At 49.8% G+C, this 10,008-nt stretch overlaps 1 protein-coding gene across 2 annotated transcripts; it reads right to left on the bottom strand.

Moving 5' to 3' along the window:
- Nucleotides 1-279: 279 nt before the first annotated feature.
- On the bottom strand, nt 280-5,166 carry FICD (FIC domain protein adenylyltransferase). 2 transcript variants are annotated; one of them, XM_076352509.1, is made up of 4 exons: nt 5,088-5,107; nt 4,449-4,606; nt 3,969-4,310; nt 280-3,012 (listed from the first exon to the last, which is right to left on the bottom strand). In XM_076352509.1, exons 2-4 carry the CDS (start codon nt 4,579-4,581, stop codon nt 1,937-1,939), a joined length of 1,551 nt encoding a protein of 516 aa, XP_076208624.1. In that variant the 5' UTR covers nt 4,582-4,606; nt 5,088-5,107; the 3' UTR covers nt 280-1,936. The 2 variants fall into 2 exon arrangements, with proteins under 2 accessions (XP_076208624.1, XP_076208625.1); XM_076352510.1 differs by lacking the exon at nt 4,449-4,606 and having other exon boundaries at nt 5,088-5,166.
- Between the last annotated feature and the right edge of the window lie 4,842 nt (nt 5,167-10,008).

Raw genomic sequence — 10,008 nt, 5'->3', positions numbered from 1 at the left:
GAAACATTCTAATAACGCTTTAATATGAAGCTTTGATTTGCAGGGTGGCAGGCAGGCACGTACCCAACACTAGCGTTGAATTAAGTTTCCTTTGGCCGCTGGGGTTGGACTTGCCGCTTCAGAGCCCTCTAACGCCCCACGCTGCAGTACAGTTGTACGCAGCTGAGGGAGCCAGGATGTGTGCCAAGTAACTCGCTACTCCACAAACTGAGCTGTGACCACTTCTTCGTTCACTGCAGCAGCAAAGTGTTTTGAGAACAGCCTATTCCAAACAAAGACTTTAATATTAAAATAGTTTATTAATCTGTTACTAAAATAACACTTTTTTTTTTCCCCCCAAAGCTCTAAAGTGCAGATTTTATTTATATTCACCTTGCACTACAAAAATAAGCACGCTTTGTAAGGACAGAACAACATTCCTCACTACTGTTTGCTTTCCCTGTCAGCAGTAATCAGTACGTACACATGGAGTGGTACTGTAGTATATAGATAACTCCCCGTCTTGTCCTATTGTCTGCTTGTATAAAATGTGTCCTAACTACCTTGCAGGTAAGAGAGAGTTAGAAGGGAAGAAACTTAACACTGGCCTGGGCCAGTCTTAACAGCTTAATGCTGTTTTGCGAAGGGTTTAAACTTAACAGCACGCTGAACTGGATTGCAGTGAAGTTTTCTGAACTTAGAGGTGTTGGGATCAATTACGCCGTTACACAACTGGTAGGCAGGGGTGTAGGGAGCTATTCTTCTATGTTCGGCTGCAGGTGCTTTCACCTTAAAAGCAAAGATAAGGTATGCTGCTTTGACTTGCACAGCAGCTTCCAGGCACTACGCTAACCACCGCTGCAGCACCAAGAGGCCTCGTGTGATTCTTGACGCATTTATCACAGTAATAAAGTGACCTAGTAATTAGTTGTGAAAAGTACTCTTGTGTAGATTGAAGAAACTTTTAAGTTTTTGGCAGACTTGCTATACACATTCTTACCAAATTGGCACAACTGATAAAGGTTGTCTCATGGCTATGTATAATAACCTTTTCTGCCCACAGCTTTGCCGAAGCAAGCTCTTTGCAAATGCTGAACTGAAATGTATAAGGACAGTTGCAGTTTCCCAGGGATCCTGCTTGATGAGGTGGGGTCTGAGGCAAGGCCTCAGAGCGCTAGGTAGTCCTTCTGTCTGAAGTATAGCAAAAGCACCCCGCAGTTCAGTGAAATAAGTCAGAGAGCATTTCTTCTCTTGTTCCAGTCACATCATCTGTAATCTTAAACCAAATACTTCCCACTTGTTGTACAAAACTCACCCTAGGAAAGGCAACTGAAAGTAAACATGCAAAGTGCTACTGAAAACGGAAATGGGAGGGGAGACATGCCTTTGCTGAACTGGAGTTTAGCCTCCTTCCCTATCAGTACTGTAGAACTTGTATGACTGACAGGAAAGAGTCTGATTAACTACAGTCCAGTAGCTGGGAGAGTGCTGTTACTGCAAGGGTTGTGTTTGGGGGGTTTTTTTGAACAACAGGGAAGAGGTAACACAAAAGCAACAACTCAGTTAAGACTTCGTCTTGCCTAGCAGCTCCTTGACAAGGTAAGACAATGCAGTTGACCGACTAGGTGAAGTGCTGTGATTGAAGCAGCTACTCAAAGCTTAACTTCAAGGAGAAATTAAATTCTACTTCAGCTTGTTGAGCCCCCCGACACCTCTCCCCACCTCCTTCCAGTAGCACAAGCAAGTTATAGTGCACAGTCAACATCAACAGTTCACATTTCAGCTTGGCATAATGTATATAAATAAATTATATTAATTTAATCAAATGTAAGACACTTTAAATAAATGAAATGCTAAAGAGCGACACCTCCTGTCGAGTTATTTCCCAGCAGGAATACTGAGTGGCTTGGCGTTCTGTTCTCCCATGCGTTCATCGGCTTCTGAACATCCACAACCCTCAAGTCTTGACAGGGATAGTTTGTTTGCATCCAGCAGTGCTGCCATCTGCTTCAGGTAAGCCCACGGAGTATTCTGTGGTGGCGATGAGCAACATGTCCAGAGTTGTCTCAGTACACTTAGCAATAAAGCGTATGAAAGGCCTCACGTCGCCCTCGTTGGCTACTTCCAAGACGTGATAATACTCGGCCCGTTGCTCCTTGCGGATTGTGATGGGTGGGTAGCCTGCCTGCATTAGTATGAGGTTCATTAACAGGCGCGAGGTCCTCCCGTTGCCATCTACAAATGGATGGATGTAAACCAACTTGTAGTGGGCTAACGCAGCAAATTCCACAGGGTGCAAGCTCATGGCATCTTCTGAGTTAATCCACTGCACAAACTCCTGCATCTGTTTCTCAACATCCTGGGGATGTGGTGGTATGTGATGTCCTACAAACACCTGAGTAGTCCTGAACCGCCCTGCCTCCACCGGGTCGGCGTAGCCCAGCACTCTCCGGTGTATCTCCAAGATGTCACTGATGGTTACGGAGCCTATTCGCGATACCAGCGTGGTATTGACGTATTTCAAAGCTGCGTGCATGCCAATCACCTCATTCTGCTCCACTAAGCTTTTTCCAGGAACAGCATATCTGGTCTCAATGATGTGTCGTATTTCTGACAGCGTCAGAGTGTTTCCTTCAATAGCAACCGTGTGGTAGATGTGGTGATAATAGGACTCCTCCATCACTCGGCGCAGGGCAGAATTGCCTTTGGGGATCGCCATCACTTTTTTAACCTTGCTGTCAATAATGCTAAAATACCTCTGATCTATCTCTTCAACTAAAGGTAGCGTCCGGTCCCGATTGATCAAAGCCTTCTCGTTGCAGGGAGAAATGGTTAGTGCTTTGGAGTACAAATAGTCAGCTTGAAGAATGTCTTTTTCCTCTTCAGAAAAGATACCAAATTCATTCAGGGCATCCACATAATCAGGGTCCATTTTGAGGGCGTACACAAAGAGTTTGTGGGCTTTCTCCCGCTTCCCTTGGCGCTTCATTTCGAGGGCTTGATTCAGAGCCGCTTTGGCTTCTAACTTCACTTCTGAAATGCAACGATAACAGTTAGATAACAGGGTAGTGAGTTTTACTGAAAACCTCTGGAGACCGTCACTGTTCACCGATACAAAAATTAAATAAAGCCAGTCTGTAAGAACTGTAACAGCGAACTTGTATTCCAGCCTTTGCCAGGCTACAAGCGCAGAGGCTTATGCCACGTTTACAGGCCGAGTATGCGGCGGCAGAGCTGTTCCTGGCAGGAAGCGTGGTGAGGCAGGATCTGTGAGCAGCACGGCTCAAGCTGGCTACAGGCGTGTAGCCATCCCAGCAAAACTCGCTTTGGCCACCAGGCTGCTTTGCGTGGGAAGACACGGAGTCTTAAATACGTTCTCTTGGCAATGATGCCAATTCTCTTGCTAGAAGCAGAGCCCACAGGTGCTAACAGCACTTCTATCTGTTTTTTCACTGAACTATCAAACATCTTCCCAGCAATAATAGCTTTAATGTGAACAAAGATACAGTGCTGGAATTGTAATGATTCCTTTGAATGTTTTCCAAATTAATGTTCTGGCCAATAAAGGCAATGATGTTGCCAGAAAGGCTGTTCTATGACAGCCAGGATTTCAGGATTAATGCCGTGTATCCCAGGTTACTGTGTATTAAAACACCACTCCATATTCCAGTTACCTTAACAGAACTTACTAGTACCGAAAGCATGAGGAAAAGCTTCTGAGAGATAAAGCAGTGCTGAGAGAACACCAGCGCGTCGCCCTGCTGCAGCGCAGGGCAATGGAATGCAGTCGGGCTGCTGCCGGCAGCCAGGCTGGCGATGGCATGTCTGACCTCTGGGTCATTTACAGCTGACGTTAATTTGCAGTTGGGCAATGAGAGTTCGTTACCATTTTGGGGTACAGGAGATCATCAGGTAGGGGGGCAGATCTCCAGATGCGGGTTGTTATTATGCAGCAACTCAGCTGTTCACCTGCCCGGGGACACGCTTACCTGGGGAGGCTTTGCCTTTCAGCACCAGCAGCTCCAGCCCATTGGAGGTCACGCTCAGTCCGGTTGTTTGTCCTGTGTATCTGGTGACCCCCGAGGAGCCTGCTCCCAGTTTACTTTTCAGGAAAGAGAGTCCTTTGAGCACTGCGTGGCACTGGTCTTCCACAGCAGCCAGCGGGAGCAGCAGCATCACGAGCGAGCCCAGGAGGAGCATGAGCACGGCCGCCCACCTGATGCGGACCCACAGGGTTATCCATTTCAACTCGGGATCTGTCGCCATAGACACGAGATTCATCCTGCTTCCAGCGCAGACACAAGGAACATCTCCTTTCCCACTGCTCCCACCTGGGAACAGAAAGAGCTTTAGCCAGAGCTCCGTGTCACAGGGCAGGCGCGGTGCTGGAGACATGGCACCCGAGTGGGCTTGAGCATGTGTGCTCTGGGTTTCTGTCACGGCTATTAGGGGTTATCCCAAGCACCCACCTTTCCCTGCCACCTCTAAGCACATCAGGGCAGGGCACGTGCAGTATTCAGCGTAACACAAATCCTTACGGGATCTGCTGTAAATGCGACAGCAGCAGCACGAGGAGACATCATTGATGCCCATGAGCAGCATGGGCACCAGGCTCCGCCAGCCGGCTCTGCAGGGATGAAGGAGCTCTGTCCCGCACACGCATGGCACAGCCACCCACCTCCTCCCTGCCCCAGCTCCCAGCCCTCCGACCCCCGAAGCCAGAGGCTCCGGGCTCCCGTGCGTCCTCCCGGTGTGGAAATCCCTCCCCAGACACCCCCCCCCCCCGGTTCCCTTCTTCCTCCAGCACCTTTCCTCCCCAAGTCTCCTTCCCCCAGCCTGGCCCCCATCACCCCCAGGTCCTCCCTGTCCGCGTCCCCCGTTCCTCCCCCCTGCCCCGGCCCGCAGTCCCCTTCCCTCCCCCGACCTCAGCCTCCCCTCAGGCCGGCGGCATCCTCCTCACCGCCGGGCCCGCCACGGCCCGGGCCGCCGCAGCCCCCAGCCTCCCCTCAAGCCGGGGTCCCCCTGACCCCACCAGCATCCCCGGGGTCCCCTCGCCCCCAGGTTCCCCCCCCGCCCCGGGGTCCTCCCAGCCCAGGTCCCCCCATCACCTTTGCCACCGCCCGGAGCCGCCGGCTGCCGGCTACAGTAGCCCCGCCCTCTGAGACCCCGCCCTCCGCGCCCTGCCATTGGCTGAATCGCACCTCTTCTCCTTTTCTATTGGCCCTCACAGCGGATCCTTCTCTCTTGTGTTCCGCCCCCCTTCCTGCCCTCGGCTTCCTGTGGCGTCTTCCGGGTAGCACCACGCCCCCGGCGCGGGAGAGGCTCGTGGAGGGTGAGAACTGGTGAGCGCTGACGCCAATCATAGGAAGAGCAGCAAATGAGAAGGGAAGATGGAGGAGGGGCGGGCCCAGTTGCTATTTAAAGGCTAGGTGTCCGCCCCCGGTTGCTATGCGACGGCGGCGGCCCAGGGGGGAGCGGGCGGTTGTCGCTCTCCTCAGGCTCGGGGCAGGACCCTGCGGGCCGCGGCCGCCGTCGCTCTCCTCAGGCTCGGGGCAGGGCTCCGGGGAGGGCCAGCCCGGCCGGGCCGCTTGGGGGTGCAGGGCCGGGAGGTGGCAGCTGCCTGGCCGGTGCGGCCTTCTCTGTGGAGAGGTTGGGGATGGCCAGGAGCTTCCACCAGCGGGGCTCTGTTGGGGGGAGGTGGTGCGGGGAGCGCAGCAAACCGTCCTCGGTGCTCACAGCTTTTTTTATTTGCATGGTAAAAAAAGTCTTCTGTTTGATAGAAGTGTTCTTGTCACCTATCCCTGGCCTTTCTGGAAAAATGCTTTTTTTTTTTTGCCTTAAGGCAGCAGAGTATGTCGGTAAGCAGCATACCTTGGTGCTCCACAGCTGGGCTGTGTCTCTCCCCTCCCTCCGCTGGAGACCGGGAACAGGGAGAGGTTTAACAAAAGCTGAAGGAAAAGAGAATGTTTTAGGGAATTGCAGGTAACTCCCTCAGATTTCAGTGTCTAGCAAGTTGACAAGACTGTTTTCTATCAGATGCTTACACAGCAAATCATCACTGGCAGGGGAAATATAACCTGGTTTGTCAGAAATAAGTTGTGGCAATTTAAACTTTTTCTTCTTTGTAGCTGACAATAGTGAAAAAGCAGGTACGGTAGATACAGCTCTTGCGTTGTGAGGGTTTGGAGCTCTCCCGCATGACATGCCCAGAGGAATGCTAAAGAAGATGGGCCTGGATTGCTTCTCTGCAGATGGTGCACACCGTGCTTCTGTGCAGCACAGACATTAACAGTGTTCTTCAGCTGCAGTGGCTTCTCTCGCTGTAGGGTATTTCAGGGGGAGGTTTTACCAGCATCTGTCCTTTCTGCTTCTGCTTACTGTTATAGCAGTGGCTGGGGTGAAGGAGTAAAGAATGTATCTAAAACTTGCTTGTGATACCGGATTGGGTTTGTTGGCAAGAACTTAAGAAGAAAAAGGAGAAAATTTAAGTTATTTTAGTAAAATGAACAAATGTTCTTAAACATGAAGTTCAAGAAAGGCAAGTACTGCATTTGGGAAGAGGAATTCAGGTCCAAAATATGCCTCCCCTAAAATATGCCCTACTGCCTGCCTATGTCTGCCTCTGCACAGGCTGTCCATTGCGAAGCCTCGGAGAGGAGCCAGCTCTGAGATCCATCCTGATATTCCGAGCACAAACGCAGTATTCTCTCCTTCTCGGATACTGTTCCTCACAGCCTTGCATTTCTCTTGCGCCTGTTGGGTATGCACCAAGGGTCCCTTTCCTGAACAGTGACTTGAAACCAAACCTTTTGGAGGAACTGCTGGTTTGGTGGACTTCCAACAATGCTTGAAGACAAGCCACCTTTGTGCCCAAATGATCAAGGAACACACTGCTAGCGCTTAAGCAAGAGCATAATATGGGGCGTGCTGTCCCATAGCATGGATGCTGTCTGTGCACAGCATCCTGATCCAGGTTAGCTTTGTGCTGTTCCTGTGCTGTTCTGCTTCCTCCGCAAATGATGTTGCGTTACATGGAGGTTTCCAGAGACAGTCTTCCTTTTCTTGCTCGTTTTCAGTGGGAAAGGCAGTAACCACTCTCTCAGTGTGGGGGCTCTCTCAGATGTTTATTGATTTTACCGGGATTGACAAAAGCAGCTTGATGAACTCAGTTCAACCAGCGTCCCTAAAAAGAGACTGACAGCATCTCAGCTCTGAGACCACTCGGCAGCAAATGGAGCCCAAGGCGATTCCTGCAGCACAAAATTATCATGTCCTTCAGCTATTTGGAGCCTGCCAGAGCCCATTAATGCTGAAAGAGAAGTTTGGGGGATAATCCTTCAAATTTGCATTTGAAGGATGAGCAAATCTATCTGCCCTTTAAGAGGAAGCTTCGACAGAAATGTGTATCTTCCTCAGTGCCCGTGATATGGCACCCAAGCCTAATTACAGAATAATTACAGAGCGATGATGTGTTTTCCTTTTAAAAATGGTGAGAAGCACATTTAGAATCTGTTCACCAATTAAATCTGATACAACAGAGGAGAACAACACTGATAGCCAGGAATGCCTGGCATCTCATCCCAGCTTTGATGCCTCTTGGTAGCCTTGGAGCAGTATTTCTTTGTGACTGCTGTGCTAGAAGCCAACGATGCCACGCTGTCCCTCGGGGATGCCAGCAGTAGTACTGATGCTTGGCGTTTCTACAGCTCTTCCTCAGCGCAGCTCTGGGCCAGCTCAAGGGTTGCCATTGCCAGTATATCATACATCACAATTATTTATGATTTTGTCAAGGATAGCGAAGGGAGAACCCAATGTAGATGGTAGGAAGGAGTAAGGCTGTGAAACACTGGAGCTGTAGCCCTGGGTTGGCCTGTTGGGGCTCCCTGGCAGCTCTTGGCGTGGTTGGACATGGACGTGTCTGGAGCCACGGTTGTGCCGAAGGTCTCTGATCTGGACCCTTAACCTCTAGGGGGAATTTGCATTTGAAATGGTGCCATTGGTCATGGCGTTGCAGAGGGATGCTAGAAGCATTATGGTTGTGTCATGGGAGAAGACGTGTAAGAGGCTGGTTGTTATTACTTAATATTTGAGGCTGAATCCGATGAATGTAGAAGCAGAAGGGTCCCTGCAGCCGGTAGGTGGCACTGACTCATTTCGCTGCTCCATAGAAACCTTCCAGTGTGTTGCAGTCTCTCTCCTGGACCTTTATACCTTCTGCTTTTAGAGGCAGTGATCATGAAAAACATATTTTAAGGTTGAGTAAGGCTCTGGTTTCCTTCTGGAACTGTTTGTACTGGGATAAAAATCGCTTTTCTGTGCGCTAAGGAGGTTTTTAGGATCTGCTGCTGATGAGTTGTAATGGTGGCTGGTGGCACATAACTTGCATTTCTCTGAAGCTTGCACAGTGCTGTGTCTGATGGTAGCTGTTAGACTGATCCTTGTGATAATCTTACCTGACGTAAATTTGGAAGATGTGATAAGGCAGAAATGTTAGTGTTGTTTCTTTCTGGCTTTCTTCAGCCACATGTTAAAAGGAAAAAAAACAAACCTAAACAAAAAACTTTGCAAAAGGGAGGACTTGTCTGCCCTCCCTTTCTAGCCTTGAGTCCGGCTGTGCTGCAGAGTGGCTGGAGGTGGAGTGCTGCAGGCCCAGCATCCACCGCGAGCCTTGCCACGCTGGGGGTGCTGGTGGTCTCTTTTTGTCCCACTCCAGCCCGGGTTTCATCTCTTATTTCCTGCACTCTTGGGCAGTGTCGTTGGGGCTTGCTGGCGACTGGTTGCCCTTGAGTTGTTGGGTTAAACTGAGGCAATGAGGAGGCAGTGATCTGCTTGAGGAGCATCACTTGGGAAAGGCTCCTTGTCTGTGTGAGGGTCTTGTTGTCAGGAGAAGCTACTGGATGCAGAATTGCATATTGAAGTGTGGGATTTTAATCAATGAACAGATGGGCAAGTAAGAGATCAAATGCCTGGTGGTAAAGCGGTCACCCAGGTCAAAGCAAGGTTGTTGTGAAAAACAGTTTTGACGTTCTCTGCTGCACTGGTTACAAGGCAAACAGAAACCACATCCTGGATTCAAGTGCTAGCAAGCAGTGCAAAGACCAAAGGGGGTTTTAATTAAAGAGAAAATAGAAGAGTAAGCAAAAAGCAAGAGCTAGATTGCACTGTGGTGATTACTTCTTCTAGCTGCAAACCAAAGACATGGAGTGAGGGGATTCAAGGCTAAGTGAACGATTTAAAGCTCTTAGTGCAAACATTGAGAAGCACAAACAGAAGACTGAATAGATAGCTGAAAACAAAGCTCTGAGAGGGTGCAGGAACAGAGGGCTTTGTTGGCTCTCTTAACAAATAATGAGGTATGAGCCTCTCAGACAGATTGGTTTGCGGCACTGGGAATAAATGGACAAAAGGAAAACTTTCAAAGCAATACTGCAGCTGAGCACTACGTTATTTCAGCTAAGCTGGGACAGAGTTGTTCTAACATCAGACCAATAAGCTTGTTTCAACCAGCAGGTCCCAAGCAAAGCCACTCTGCAATGTCTGGGTATAATGAGGAATGCAATTTAGAGGGAAGAAGGGAATAAGGAGTCCCATCTGTGTGGAAGAAAAGCTCTTTCATTATTGCATACTTTTTCAATCAGCCGCACATTGCTGCTGGTTTGAAGGTCTGGAAGGCTGTGGGGCACAGAAATAAACATCCAAAGCAAGTGGCGAACGCTGCTGGGCTGGTCCTGTCCCCAGGCAGGGACAGAGGTGGAAATGGTAGCGCTTGGGATGCCTCCCTGTTCTAGTACTTGTGAAGAGTTTTCAGTCACGGTGCTGGGAGCTGTGGAGAACAGGGAGCAAACCTGAAAACTCTTGGGAAAAAACAACATATTTTGTGGGAGAGAACACTGTTTCTCGTGGCGGTTCCTGTTCTTGCTGGCTGTCCTGGAGTAAGAAACGTCAGCTTTACGGAAGTTGAGGGCTGTAGAAAGCTGCAGTCGTACATGATCCCAAGGTTGAAGAGGACGTTTCTTGGGTACCTCAGTC

This window comes from Aptenodytes patagonicus, chromosome 15 (assembly GCF_965638725.1).
Source record: "Aptenodytes patagonicus chromosome 15, bAptPat1.pri.cur, whole genome shotgun sequence".
NCBI lineage: Eukaryota > Metazoa > Chordata > Aves > Sphenisciformes > Spheniscidae > Aptenodytes > Aptenodytes patagonicus.
This window is presented reverse-complemented; position numbering and strand designations above follow the sequence as displayed.